The sequence below is a fragment of the Petromyzon marinus genome, chromosome 25, assembly GCF_048934315.1.
Source record: "Petromyzon marinus isolate PM22_M1 ecotype Great Lakes invasive population chromosome 25, UKy_Petmar_22M1.pri1.0, whole genome shotgun sequence".
NCBI lineage: Eukaryota > Metazoa > Chordata > Hyperoartia > Petromyzontiformes > Petromyzontidae > Petromyzon > Petromyzon marinus.
The window spans coordinates 8,817,476-8,831,703 of NC_133691.1; the positions used below are offsets into that span (position 1 = coordinate 8,817,476).

The 14,228-nt window shown below is 51.3% G+C and overlaps 1 protein-coding gene across 3 annotated transcripts; it reads right to left on the reverse strand.

The window, feature by feature from the left end:
• Nucleotides 1-825: 825 nt before the first annotated feature.
• LOC116945761 (cytochrome P450 1A1-like) lies at nt 826-9,904 on the reverse strand. 3 transcript variants are annotated; one of them, XM_032960287.2, is made up of 8 exons: nt 9,868-9,904; nt 9,040-9,170; nt 7,496-8,375; nt 6,846-6,969; nt 5,431-5,520; nt 4,661-4,784; nt 3,852-3,938; nt 826-3,455 (listed from the first exon to the last, which is right to left on the reverse strand). In XM_032960287.2, the coding sequence occupies exons 3-8, from the start codon at nt 8,348-8,350 to the stop codon at nt 3,167-3,169; spliced, it is 1,569 nt and encodes a 522-aa protein (XP_032816178.2). In that variant the 5' UTR covers nt 8,351-8,375; nt 9,040-9,170; nt 9,868-9,904; the 3' UTR covers nt 826-3,166. The 3 variants fall into 3 exon arrangements, with proteins under 3 accessions (XP_032816178.2, XP_032816180.2, XP_075925676.1); XM_032960289.2 differs by lacking the exon at nt 9,040-9,170 and having other exon boundaries at nt 9,868-9,898; XM_076069561.1 differs by lacking the exon at nt 9,868-9,904 and having other exon boundaries at nt 9,040-9,861.
• Nucleotides 9,905-14,228: the final 4,324 nt, after the last annotated feature.

Genomic DNA, 14,228 nt, shown 5'->3' on the forward strand with positions numbered 1-14,228 from the left:
CAAAATGAAAATATTGTTTGGGGGGGGAGGGGGGCAGAGTTTTGTGACGTCATATTTGAGGGGGGGTCTGACTTTTTGTGACGCCGTGTGACGAGGGGGGGGGGGTCAAAAATTGTCCAACATCGCGTGACGTCATTTATGGACGGCCCCATGCAGGTTCTATTGTCATTACGCGTACAACGCGGGTCAGAACGAAGGAGGTCGGAGCTGACTGACGACGTGGAACACTGCCGCATTCAGTTGGTGTCGTTTCCTCTGGGAGTGCAACTCGGAGACGGTGTGGAGTGGTTCCCACAAACAGCAGCAGCAGCAGCATGGAACCGCGACCGAGCTGAAATAATCGCGAACCTGCCCTTCGACTGCCGGAGCAAATAACCCCCTGGCGTGTGCCCTGACCATCCACTCGGCGGCGCTAAACTCCACCAGGTCAATGAACCATTGATGCTCGCTTGTAGACAATGCTCGCTTGTAAACAATGCCCCTTTAGAGACAATGCTCGCTTGTAAACAATGCTCGCTTGTAAACAATGCCCCTTTAGAGACAATGCTCGCTTGTAAACAATGCTCGCTTGTAAACAATGCTCGTTTGTAAACAATGCTTGCTTGTAAACAATGCTCGCTTGTAAACAATGCTTGCGTGTAAACAATGCTTGCTTGTAAACAATACTTGCGTGTAAACAATGCTTGCGTGTAAACAATGCCCCCTTGGAGACAATGCTCGCTTGTGAACAATGATCACTTGTAACTTTCTCTTTTGACGATAACATTGGTGATGCTCTGCTCAATTATGTAGGTGTAAATATGACACAAAACACATTTGATACAATTATATATCACCGGATAATTTTTATTCAAGAAAAAATATATGGAATGTTTTGTAATTGCATATGCGATTGTACAGCAAACAATAATAATACATTGTGATCCCATTCCTTGAGAACCCTGCAAAACACGCAATACCTGGACGAAATTAGTATGATTTTTTATTTAAAGCTTTCGTGACCGCAGTGATTCATATTCTTGGTTCTTTCGGTAAAGTCACTTCTTTCGCACCGTACGTAGCCAACCGTGATAATTGGAGATGCGGGAGACGGATAACAAACTAATCACAAAAAAAACTGTTCTAAAGAAATACATTTTCAAGCTAGATTTAAAAGAACATAGCTCCAGTGGCTACCTAATATCAAAAGGAAGAGCGTTCCAGACGGCGAGAGAGACGTCGGCGCCCCGCGGCCGGCTGCTCCTCACCGCGGCGTTGTGGAGCACGCGGGCGGTGGCTGATGGCCACGCGCATTTGGGTTAAACTCATTTGACGTTCGTCTCGGCCCGTTAAGAAACCGGCGCTCTTTGGTGCGGTCGAGGTGGTGTGGTGCTCCGGGATCCCAGATCCCCTCTCTCTAACACCCAACTCCTCTCTGCTGTCTCCTCTCTGCTGTCAGAGCATCACGAGCCTACGGTGTTAAACTGATCACGAGTAATGTTGTGCCCACCGTCTGTATTTTCACTCTCGTGTCGTCGATAGTTTGACTGCACTCCGATGGCTGGTTCAGTCTTTAAATAAGCTTTTCATTTCAATGTAACTATTCACCGGCAACACTACGCGAATTCCCTCCCAATGCCCTCTCATGGCTGGTAGACCTCGACATTGGAATATAGCTCCTGAACATATTGCCACCATATGAAGCAATTGGCAGGACCCCAGGGTCCCATCACTGCCCCGGGGTGGGAAAAACCGCGTGGCTACATGAGTCTTGTCGCCTTACCGACAACAAAACTAGTGGTCAATCGATTGGCCTCGTCGAGAGCTACTCGGGGACACTAAGTTTCGTAAAAAGTTGGAAAATTACATAAACACGTAAAATTCACTGCGTGGGCGGGCTCGCCTTGGCAAAGAAGCTGAGGATCGACGGCTGACCGGAGGGCGTCGTCGCCACGCGCGACTGCGGCGGACGCCCCCGGGGGCTGTCGTTTGGCCGGTGGGGTGGCGCCCATCGTGTTGATCGCCGCCTGCTGCTGCTGGCGCTTGTTGGCGCGAGTCTGGGCGGGCGGCGCGTTGCTGTCGGGATCACGAGTGGGCGCACTGAAAAATAATAATTATTGACCTGATTTTTGCGGGACCCAAAATGATTCGTATGCCAAAATGTAATTTAAATGGAGCTAACACTGGATGTCAATGGGAAGGGCATTATAGTCCATCACTGTGGCACAGGAGCAGTGGCATTCTATTGTGGAGATGACGGGTTGATAAACAAGCCTTCGACGTGGCTGAGAAACATGCATTTAAACTATTTAGATAATTTTGCTGCTCTAATTTCCACATGATAAGCCACTTTGTTGAGCTATCCATTTGTGGCCAGGTCGCTTCTGAAAAATAATTTAATACCTCAGTGGGCTTTACCTGGTAAGGTAAAACATTGTTTATTTCAATTTGTATTTTTTTGGCCCTGTGATATGTTTACCTTTCCTTTCGGGTTGCACTCCTATCTCGTGTTTTTGTATTGTTTGTTGTAATGTTCTGACATCTGTGAAAAAGACCTTCATAGCTCATCCGATTCGAGCATTTTAGCTCATTGGATTTCTCCAATATCAATAAATATTCTGATTCTGAGGTTGGTAAAAAAGAACAACATTGAGCTTGTTCACATCTCACTTGTGCCCTGCGCAAACTGCAGGTGGTGCCCTCTGTGGTGCCCTCCGTGGTCTCTCCACAGTGAAACAAAAATCGTATTGCGCATTGCGAAGAGGGAACTCGAAAACATCCTTCTGTTGTTGCCAAAAGAGCTGCCCAAAACAACATCGTCTAAATTGTTCTGCACTGGAGCATGACGGTGCAAGCAAGCACAGCTCAGCAAGATCCCAAGACTCTGGCACGAGGGGGGAATGAGCGCGAGTTCCGAGCGTGATGTTGTGCCCTAAGACAATGGCCGGGGCGACTGTGCGTCTCTACAAAAAACACGCACGTGCACACACACACACACACGCACCTGTAATCAAGACTCCCTGCAGTCTTTCACTTCGTTGCCCCATTGTGCATTTGTCGCTGTGGCCGCACACACACACACACACACCCGAACTGTTCAATCGCCCGGCAAAAAAAAAAAAGCTGGCTCTCGCAATCCCACAGCCTCTCCCCAGAGCCCGCCCGGCAAGCGCAGGCGAGCGTCGGCTCACGCCCGCGGGGACGCGCACACGTGGAAGCGCGGCGGCTTCATCACCAGGGCGTGCTGCGGGGCGACGCTCGGCGTTGGCGTGCCGGGCGGCACTCGGAACGACAGCCCCTGGAGCAGCGTGACGAGGACCACGAAGAGCTCCTGGCGCGCCACCATGTCGCCCAGGCAGCGGCGCTTGCCCAGGCCGAAGATCTGAACCTTCTCCACCATCTCCTTGTTCACCTCCTTTCCGTCGTGCGACAAGAAGCGGTCCGGATCGAACCGCTCGGGGTCGCTCCATACGGTCCTGAATGCAGCATATCGGACACGAGGAGCGTGCAAAGACGAGGGTCAGGGTGTGCTCTGCGGGGAGAGGCACGAACTTGGGACTCGTGGAGTACAGCACTCTGGCGTTGTCAGAGATGCACGCACGTCCGCATATTTTTTTGCGGGGCGTCATTGAGGGAAGCTTTTTCGCTGCATTTCGCTCCGAGGTTCGGTAAATACTGCTCTGACAAACGGAAATCTCTTTCGGTGTTCAGTCTGTCACCCGATACGAGAATAATCTACTCCGCCTCACGACACAGTCTCGCCGGTGGATTTCATTTCCCTGCGCGTGACAGTGGCATGCATGTGCAAGCAGCATACAGTGGCATGCTGCCTTGGTGTGTGTGTATGAGTTTCTGGTGTCCCCGGGGCTTACGGGTCGTGGTTGACCTGGTGAAGGTTGACGAACACGCACGTGTCCCGAGGGATGAACATGCCATTGAGCACCACGTCCTGCGTCGTGCTGTGAACACGGTACAAGCAAATAGCGTCGTGCCGACCGGAGAACTCCCACAGTTGTTAGCATCTTACGTCCCTCGTACTGGACGGTGAGGTCTGAATTGAAGAGCATTTGAGACAAATCTGGATATTCAGAGGCACCCTGAACACCAGGAGTCAAGCTTCCCCGAAAGCTACAGACCCACGGGACTCAATGCGCGTGACCCATCATCACGCTAGATCCGGTCGCCAGTTTCACGAAACCAAGGGAAAACCCGGAACGCGACTGCGGAGAACCCGCGGCCAAACCGGTAAGGGAGCATTGGGAACCACCGCCAACTTTGTAAGCTCAACGGAGGCACAGCGGTGACCTTGACCGGGGTCGGACCACCAGACAAAAAATGTTGACGAACCGCTCAACCAAACCCATCGCAGCTTTGTACGTGACCAACGCGATTTTTTAAATCCATTATAAAAAAAAAATGTCAAACCCATTATGCAACCAGGTTGACTTCTTTAGATTTGAAGCTGTCTGCTGGACAGGTTGGTCCCTTCACCTGATGACGGCCGCTTGTGTTGTGGCCGAAACGTCGTGATTTTTGTTGTTTTAATTTTTTACCTACGTGACTTTACCGAATAGAACCAAAGAGTGCGGGTTGACTTCCTTTATCGGGGTGCCCAGAGTCGGAGGGCATCGTGCGTTCCCAGTGGCGAGGTGCTGAGGGTTGGCGGCGAAGCCCCGGGCACCTGTGCGGGATGGTGAACGGGACGAACGCGGAGTGGCGGAACATCTCGGTGAGGAAGGCCTCCACGCGTCGCAGGTTCGCGCGATCCTCGAACCTCGGAGTGCGGTCCCTGCCGATCGTTTCATCTGCAAAGGTGCACACGTTGCAAATAAGCGCAGCTGCTTACGTTGAAATTGCGTTATTATTCGAGTGAAATTACGTCCTTAGGTGCTTGCGCTACCAGAGCCGATTATTTTGTACTTTTTATAAGAAATTGTATGTTTTTGCAAATGTTAAAAATAGTATAATATGAAGGACATTATCCCTATATATAGTCGTGTCATTAGCCAATATATTCTTCCAAATATAAATATGCAATTTAAACGTATAGAGTTAGACTTTAGTTTTGAGGCTTGAGCGATCTTGGAGAGATGGCACAACACCAACATCTTTATACCTTACACCGCACGATGACCAACATAATGACGTGAATAAAAAATAGAAATCATTGCTAATTAGCTAACTGAAGTTAAAGAGCTTATAGGCACTCCTTATTTGTACTGGAAGCACAGCAAAAGCGCAAAGACACTACAATAAAAAAAAACGTGTATTGCAAACGTATTGCAAACTGATACAGCGATATGAAGTCATATTGTGAAGTTTTACAAGGCCTCGCATCGTGAAGAGTGACATCGCGGTCACCAAAGATACTACGCTATTATTATCATCATCATCATTCGTATCACGATTGGGAATTCCACGTTTGTCACGAGCGGAAGCTCGGCACCTCACCGATCTCTCGCTGCAGCTTGTGCTGGACGTCGGGATGGATGCAGAGGTAGAGAAGGCACCACGTCAAGCCGGTGATGATCGTGTCGAAGCCTGCGTGGAGCGCACAGGGAACTGAGCTCACCGGTGGCTGTCCGGGGGGGGGGGGGGGGGGGGACGATGGCCACGTCGAGCCGCTGCGGACGGAAGCGGCCGCGGCACCTGCTCCGTGTGCTCTACACCTTAGCTGCCCGTAGCAGGCGTCAGCCTACCTGCGATGAATCGCACGTACGATTGTGCGCTCTGCTACGCGTTGCTGTAGTTGCTACGGGGAGCCGGGCGCGTTTATCTTACATGCCCATCTCCTGCCCGCGTGCCTCGCGTGCTCCTAGCCCATCTCCTGCCCGCGTGCCTCGCGTGCTCCTAGCCCATCTCCTGCCCGCGTGCCTCGCGTGCTCCTAGCCCATCTCCTGCCCGCGTGCCTCGCGTGCTCCCAGCCCATCTCCTGCCCGCGTGCCTCGCGTGCTCCTAGCCCATCTCCTGCCCGCGTGCCTCGCGTGCTCCCAGCCCAAGCACCGCTCTGGAGTTACTGGGGAAGGCTACCTTCGGCCAGATACACCAAACTAGACATTGGGAAATCAAGTCATGCAAGTAATCGATTACCCAAGCGATTACCGCGTCGATTCTTCGACCACAGTTTGGGAAGAGAGAAAAAAAAAAAAACACCGATCTCGCCTCCGTTCCTACGTGTGCCGCTGGACGGGAGGTGACGGGCGGGGCTTGGTGACGTCATCGGCATCACTGCCCGCGTCACGCCAGGCGTGGCTGGTGAGAGGTTTCCTGCCTACGCGAGGCAGCAGCGCGTGTGGGAGGGGAGGGGGTGGCAGCATTTTTAAAGGGCCCCCGAGTAATCGACCACGGAGCAGCCGATTACAATGAACGGGAGATGTTATGGATATGCACGCACGACGTACGCCACACACACACACACACGCACTTTGGGCACACTCACATACGTCAGATGCCCTCCCATAGCTATTAAAAAAAACACACACAACGGAGCTGGTGTTGGCCAAACGCTGCGTAAATTACTCAGTTGGGATCGCGCATCAGCAGCAGAGGCAGCGTCGTTCCCCTACTGCAAAAAAAAAAAATACTTGGCTGGAACCCTCCTGGAAAAAAAAATCTTGAGCCTCAAGCGAGGCTTTCGCGGGTGAACCGAACGATCACAACGTGGTGCACTGCTCACCGGCACCCCCAACAACAACACACAAAAAGTCTCGAGCCACGGGCGAGGCTTTCGCGGGTGAACCGAGCGACCACAACGTGGTGCACTGCTCACCGGCACCCCCAACAACAACAACAACACAAAAAGTCTCGAGCCACGGGCGAGGCTTTCGCGGGTGAACCGAGCGACCACAACGTGGTGCACTGCTCACCGGCACCGAAAATGTCGAGCGCCGTGGCGACGACGCGCTCGTCGCTGAGGCCCACCTCGCGCAGCGCGTGCTCCTGCTCGGCGCACATGGCGATGAGCGCGTCCGTGATGTCGCGCACGTGGCCCTGCACCACGCAGCGCAACGTCACACCGACTTGCACCGGCGTTCACATTCAAACATTCAACGTCGGCACGGGATGGGGGCGGGGGGTGGTAGCGGGACACGGCCCGTGGGTAGAACAGCGATGGAGGACGGCCGCGAGAGGAATGCGACAGAGACGTGGGGAAGGGGCTACTGCGCAACAGCAGCATCGGAGTCTGGAGGAAACGATGGTTCTGGTGGTCATGCAAGTGGAGGTCATGATCGTCGTGGTGGTGCTGCTGCTGCTGCTGCGAGTCATGATTGCGGTGGGAATAGTTGTGGTGGTCAGGTGGCGATTGTGATCGTGATGGTAGAGGCAGAGGTTCCAGCCAGGGTGGCTATTGGTGGTTGTGGTGGTGATGACGGTGGCCTGACGACGATTACGACAGCATGTGAAGCAAAACGTCGGGCATCATGTCAAACGGCGCGCAGGAAAAACCCGAAAACACATCAGAGAGCGACGGTTATTTAATTTCTAAATCAAAACACAACCATTGGCATCACCGCACCTTTTGGTAGGAGCTGTAGTGTTCCTTGATGTGGCCTTCCATGAAAGCCAAGAGCCTGGCCGAGAGGACTTTGAGCGCCCTTAGCTGAGCGTTCGGCACGTGACGCAAGAACGGAAAGAAATCCACCAGGTTCCCGGCGCCCGACAGCTGCGACGCCTCTTCGTTGAACCCCACGATCTGCAGGAACGTGGGGTCCCCGTGCGGGTAGCGCTTCCCGAACACGAGCGCGCACATCACGTTGGCCACGGCGCACGTGATGGAGGGCACGGGGTCGAAGCCGCCGGGCTGCGCTCCACCGCCCTTGCAGGCGAGCAGCAGCCGCTCGGCCTCCTCGCACACGCACTCCTCCAGCAGGCACGCGTAGCCCTCGCGGCGGGCCGGCGCGGCGCAGAAGTTCCGCAGGGCGCTCCGAGCCAGCCTCTTGTGCGCCTTCCAGCAGCCGTCGTACGCGCGGGTGAACGTGAGCGTGTCTCCGTTTCCCACCAAGCTCAGCGAGTAGAACGGCGGCCGCCCCGCGAACGCGTCGCCGTTCTTCACCAGCGCCCGCTTGATCGTCTCCAGGCCGCTGAGGACCACCACGGGCACGGAGCCGAGGTGAACGCGGAACACGTCGCCGTAGCGATCGCACATCCTGGTGAGTTTGAGGTGGGGGTCGGGCCACAGCTGGAGGATGTTGCCGACGATGGGCCAGCGGACGGGGCCCGGGAGGGGCCTCGCCCCGCCGTGGCGCCGACGCGCGGAGCGCCGGCGTCGGACTAAGGCGACCGCGAGCAGCAGGCCGAGCGCCAATAGCGCGAGCGTGAGCCGAGGGGAGGAGGAGAGGGTGTACTCGTCGTGTAAGCTCGTCCTCTCCATGGCGTGTCTTCCTGCGGGAGCCGGCCTGCTCAAGCACAAAGAGGGCGGGCGTGCTTTTGAAAGCGACGTGAACGTTGACTGGAGCGGCGCAAGCACGCGAGGCATGGTTCGCGCGAGAGAGGAATGATGCGCGCATCCGCAAACATCCATTCAGCTGTGCTGTTGCCCACGATGTTTTTACGCACAATCCATATTTGGTGTCTTGCATTCCTTCAAAAAGGATGTTGTGTAATGAAATGCGCGCCCTTCGTCTTGTTTGTCAACATTCTGTTCGAAAACAACGTAATTATTCATCGCTGGTAGCTCGCGCACAATATTACACCCTGGAGTGAGATGTCTGTGAAGGTTGCCCTTAACGCAGATTAAACTGTGGCGAGTCAGGGCTGGAGTGGTGGCAGAGGAGCTATCACACCCTCCCCCCCTGAGCCCGGCAATCCGAGTTCGATTCCCGGCCACGGCTAACATCGGTGGCGAGCGTTGTCTGAACCGTTCCTGTGGCTCCTCTCTTGACCAAATATTCACTTGAACGGCGTGCATTGTTTGCATGTTGTTAAACTTTAAACCGGTTAAGCAAATGTACAATCACACACCTTCCTTGGTTTACCTGCCGTAGACAAACTTTGTCTTTTATTTAACAGGACTTTCGAATACTGCAGCTTCAAGATATTCACACACACACACATACCTACCTCGGTGTTAACGATGAACCGTGAACAACATCGGCAGGGCTGCTGCTTCACGTTTTGGGTCTTCGCTCACCAACTGCGTAAACGCGGTCAACTACCGTGGCCGCAAGAAGCCCTTGCAGTGACACAAGTGGCTGAAAGAGCGATAAAAGTAAGCCAAAAAAAATCGCGTTGCCAGGTCGAGAATATGCCGCCTCTAGAACCCAATTGAGTGCCGCTGGGATGCTTGCAATTCTGGGAACGTAGCGAAGGGATGGGCTTCACGTGGCTGTGCGGTGGGAACGTAGCGGAGCGGTGGACACGTAGCGGAGCGGTGGGAACGTAGCGGTGTGGTGGGCATGTAGCGGAGCGGTGGGCTTCACGTGGCGCCCCAGGGTCCTTACACAGTGTTCGTGTCGATATTGCACGTCTGCAAGTACTGTACTAGTATAACATTGTAATAACGACCATCTACATTTCTAATTTAAATAAAAACAAAACACGGATTAATGTTCATATCCACATCAATAACAATTGCCCGTTCAAATGCGAGCGCTGGACAGCCCCTGCGCCAGTGGTATACATTCCAACGTTCTTATGGCGTGCGTCGGTTCTCCCCCATAATACAGCACAACTCTACTGTTCACTTCCCACAACGCGGTACCTATTCTATCGCCCTTCCTAGGGTGATGATAGCCATCACCCGCCAGTGAGACATTTCATTTGCTTAAAACCCGCGATTATTTACGTGGCACGAGCACCAACCACTCAGCCAAATGAACAATAACATCGTAATATATGTTTTATGCGTGTTTAAAAAATAACAATTAAAAAAACCATCACACAACTCACCGCGCGCACAGCGAGAGGCACCGCGAGTCGTCACACCCCCACGCGCCGCCTTATATAGACTTGGGGGGCGTGGTCACCGCGCGGTGGGCGGTGCACCTAACGGGGTCGCCGACCAATGGAGTTGCGGCCCCAAAAATCACCATCAGCGTCATCATCAACATCATCAGCAGCGTCACAATCCCACGAGGACGCAGAATCAAATGAGAATATGAAAAGTAAGAATAGGGCTTTAACCCTCTTCTGGCAATAACAGAGGTGGTGTTAAGACAAGGCCGTGATTATAATATATATTGGGGGACACCCCCCCCCCCCCAATATTAAAATATTGCTAAAAATGTCCCCCCAATATATTGCTATAAAATGTATTTCTGTTTATATTATTGTGGTTATGGTTGTACTTTATTAATCCCTAATCTCTGCCGTTACGTACAATGAAACAAGGAAATGTAAAAAAAGAAAAAACAGAGCAATGTAATACAATACACTATTAGACATTATTGTTAAAAATAAGTCCATCCAATGTGTTCGTCATTTTTTAAAATATTTTAGGCAGGAAATGGCAGGAAATTCGTTTTTCAAATTTAGATTTATTTATTTTCTGGGGGGGGGGGGGCAAGACCCCCTGGAAGCTTTGGTCCCCCCCAATGTTGACTTCATGGCTACGGCCTTGTGTTAAGATGCTCAAACACCACCTAGATACCCAAATAAGGTACCGGAAACAGCCTTCTAAAGAAGGCCTTCGAAATAAGGCTGCTCTCTCTCTGGTGTAGGGCAATCCGTTTAAAAGACAATGCTTTTATAATAATTATCAGAGGATGTTTGTTTGGCATGTTCACCACAAGTACTGTGTGTGGTTAATGCAGAAACGATTCCTTGCAAAAGTTATCTATTTGGTGTTTGAAAATATTTACGCCGCCTGTTTTATTGCCAGGAAGGGTAAAACCTTTTCTTATTTTTAATACTTTGATATTGGCAAAAAGGTCCCACGATATCAAATGAGAATATTTATTCATGATGCAGGAGGAATCCGATGAGCTAACACATTCCTGCGGAGGGAGCTGGTAGGAACGTTGGGTTGCTCGGTCAATGGCCAGGGTCAACGGAGGCACCACCACGTGGTGTATTCCGCAAATATGCCCGACTGTGAGGGCGGGCACAAGCCGGCGTGAGTAGGTTAAACGTTGAGTTTTATAAGGGCACCACGGGGTGACCAGCCCCTCCCCACCCAGCCCCACCCAGCCCCACCTCACCCAGCCCCTCCCCACCCAGCCCCACCCTCCCCACCCAGCCCCTCCCTACCCTCCCCTCTCCACCCAGCCCCACCCCTCCCACGTGGACAGACATCCACAGACATACACAATTATTCCCCTGCCTCCTGTGAGAATGAATCCCGGTTGGGATGCTCTGATTTCACGGGTGTCCAGTAAAGGTGGGCAGGTCAGAACGTTACGACAATAAACATTTTTTAAAAAAACAACACGACAGGAGCGAAAACTATAGGATACGATATAAATCATACGATATTCACTATGACGATATGACGATTATCGCGATATCGGTTTCCTCGCAACATTACAAATTGTACGTTAACAATGTTTTTTTGTTTTGGTTTTACTTTCGGCCCGAATACCGCGAAGTAGAGATTCACATCGAAGATGCCGTCACTACACTTGAGCATTCCATCAGCGCCTTGTGGATCTCTGGTGGCTCTGACTTTGTGAAAGTCACGCGTAAAAGCATTCGCTAAAATTAATATTTTTTTTAAACAAAAATCGCATCTGCAAATGGGCTCAGTAACAGTGCAGGATGGAAAACCATGAGTTTCCAACACCACGGCACAGAAGTGTGTACACACATTGTTGTTGTTGTTGTTTGTTATTGTTTGTTGTTGTTGTTGTGTTTTCTCATCAAGTACGGATTGGGGCACCACGCTCGTGAACCGACCTCCCCCTGCATGGAGGGGAAGGAACGCGGTCATTTTTCTTTTGTCGGTGCACAATTTCGCTCCTGGAAATTTCAAAAGTTATCGAGGCAGAATTGAAGGAAATAGCAGCTGTCAAATTGAATATCATTCTTTTAAAATGTGAGCGGCATACAAAGCTGAACAAAAAGCAAATGACTCTGCGGTGACTAACTCTGAAAAGGTTCAACAGACCAATGCACGTGCTCTTACTGCTGCAGTTCTGGTGATAGTTTTACCCTCCCAGCGAATTATTTTGTCTAAATCTCTCACAGTCCATCTCGACACTTAGTGAAGAGGCCAATTCAAGCAGCCGGCAAAAAACAGCTCAGAGAATGAAAAGTTCAACCGGCCACGAATTCCCTCGCGAGCATTGATTTTCTTTTACTCCGACAACAATTCAGACTCCGATGGCAGCCTGCAGCTGCCTTCTATCCTTCACAGGACAATAACTCAAAAAGAAACCCAGAACTTAGTGTCTCGCCGATGTCCATTCAGACGTCCCCAGTGTTACATCACTCGCACGTGTACTCAGCTCACTCCGGCGCTAACCACGCTGCCTTACACTGAGTGGTGCGTGCACAAACACATGCAAAGATCCCCTGTGTAACCTCAATAGACTGTTGGGGCAAGTGCTGTGAGCGAACACCTCGGTGCGTGTGCTCGCACACACATATACATACAACGACAAAGATCCCCCGTGTAGCCTTAACAGACTGTTGGGGCAAGTGCTGTTAGCGAGCATACATACTCTGCGGTGGGAAGGATATCCATGAAGTAATTGCTGCTATTATGTCCAGATAATTTTATACATGTGAATTTTGATTCATATGTTGTTTTTTTCTGACTTTATGTGAACGAAAAGACACACATTCGCCCGTTTTCTCATTGAAAATCACTGTCCTGGTCACAAAAGCAAAGTTTGGGAGGAATAATTGCTATTTTCTATACTTTTTAGGCATAAGCAATTACGAAATAACACTTACGACCCAGGAACAAAAATTGTGTTACATCGTGTCATGCGATCATCCTTCAGGATACTTGACATCTGTTCTCCCCGCCTCACGTTTAGAATTCCAACAGCGCGCATGTGCGAGTAGCTCGTACAGACTTTGAAGTTCTAGACGTGTTTACTTTAACTGCGCTCGAAGCTCATGTTTAAAACTCGCCTCCTTCCCCTAGAGGCCTGGGCGCATCAAGGACGAGCGGCCCGTGGGTCACAGCTGTAGCACCACGCGCTGCCGAGTTCCTGGGATTGACCGCCGCGTGCACCCTCTGCGTGTGCGTGATTCGGGTTACATGCTCACGGTGTTTTGGATTTGGTTTTACACTCGCGTTAGAATTCTGATCTACAATATAGGAAAGGGACGTGATTACAGATGATGAAACGCTTCGGAAAGAGGATTTATTTTTTAAAAAATCGTATTTTGCATGAATGAAGTTTAATAAAAACAAAATTACGTGTGCCCCTTTGTCAATCCACTGCTGGATGAAGGCCTCCCCATGCCGCGTGGGTTTTGAGGGGGTGTTTAATATTCACCACGCTGGTCACTTAGCGTTGGTGAAGGGGTGTCCAGGTGTAGAGATCACACCCCACTCATTATTAGCCATGGCCAGGAATCAAACTCAATTTGCCAGAATCGTAGTGCAATGCACTAACCTCTGCACCACCGCTCCACCATGCAGAAAAGCAAGCGATGTTTTTTTGGTTTTGTTTCATTACTGTGAACTGTTTTGGTTTTAATTAGCGCAGCATAACGGTTGCGTGCATACGAATAACAAGATAACAAGGGCATTAGGGATGCCTCTGTAATCGTTGTAAACGTTGTCCGCGGGATGTGTTGTGGACCACGCACGCCCACACGCAGTCCTCGTGGTTAAGACACACGGATCGCGGCCACGAACAACCATCGCTGGAGTCATCGCGTGGCAGACGCGGCTCTCTCCTCCGGTCTCAAACCATGGGTCACCCAAAGTAGCTTCGGCCGCTGCCCGCTTCTATAACTCACCGGCGGCCAACGTGGTATCAGATATGCGCCACGAGGCTACCGCTGAAGCGACCCACCCACTGTGCTTCGTGAACTCAGCAACCTCGAAATGAACGTCAGAGCATGGCTGATGCAGCCCCCATCGTACTAGAGAAAGATAATACGGTACAGGGGCTCCTCCAACTTACGAATATTCGACTTGAGAACTTGCCTGTTCGGACCGAGAGTCGTAAGTTCAATAGATGGCGGTGGTGGCATCTACATCTGCAGAACACGAATAACCAGTGGAATCTACATCTACAGGAGATTATGCAACTTTTCAAGCCATTCCCGGTTGTTTGGTTTACATGCCGTACGACATGTTTGAAATCGACAGGAGTAAAGTTGGACTCATGAGCAAATCGACTTACGAA

What these genes read in the sequence shown, in the direction of transcription:
- LOC116945761 (XM_032960287.2), bottom strand. Translation starts at nt 8,350, where the DNA reads ATGGAGAGGACGAGCTTACACGACGAGTACACCCTCTCCTCCTCCCCT. An exon ending in GCTCGACATTTTCGGTGCCG is followed by an intron (nt 5,521 to 6,845) that starts GTGAGCAGTGCA and finishes CGCTCCACGCAG; the next exon opens with GCTTCGACACGATCATCACC. An exon ending in CCGTTCACCATCCCGCACAG is followed by an intron (nt 3,939 to 4,660) that starts GTGCCCGGGGCT and finishes CCGTGTTCACAG; the next exon opens with CACGACGCAGGACGTGGTGC.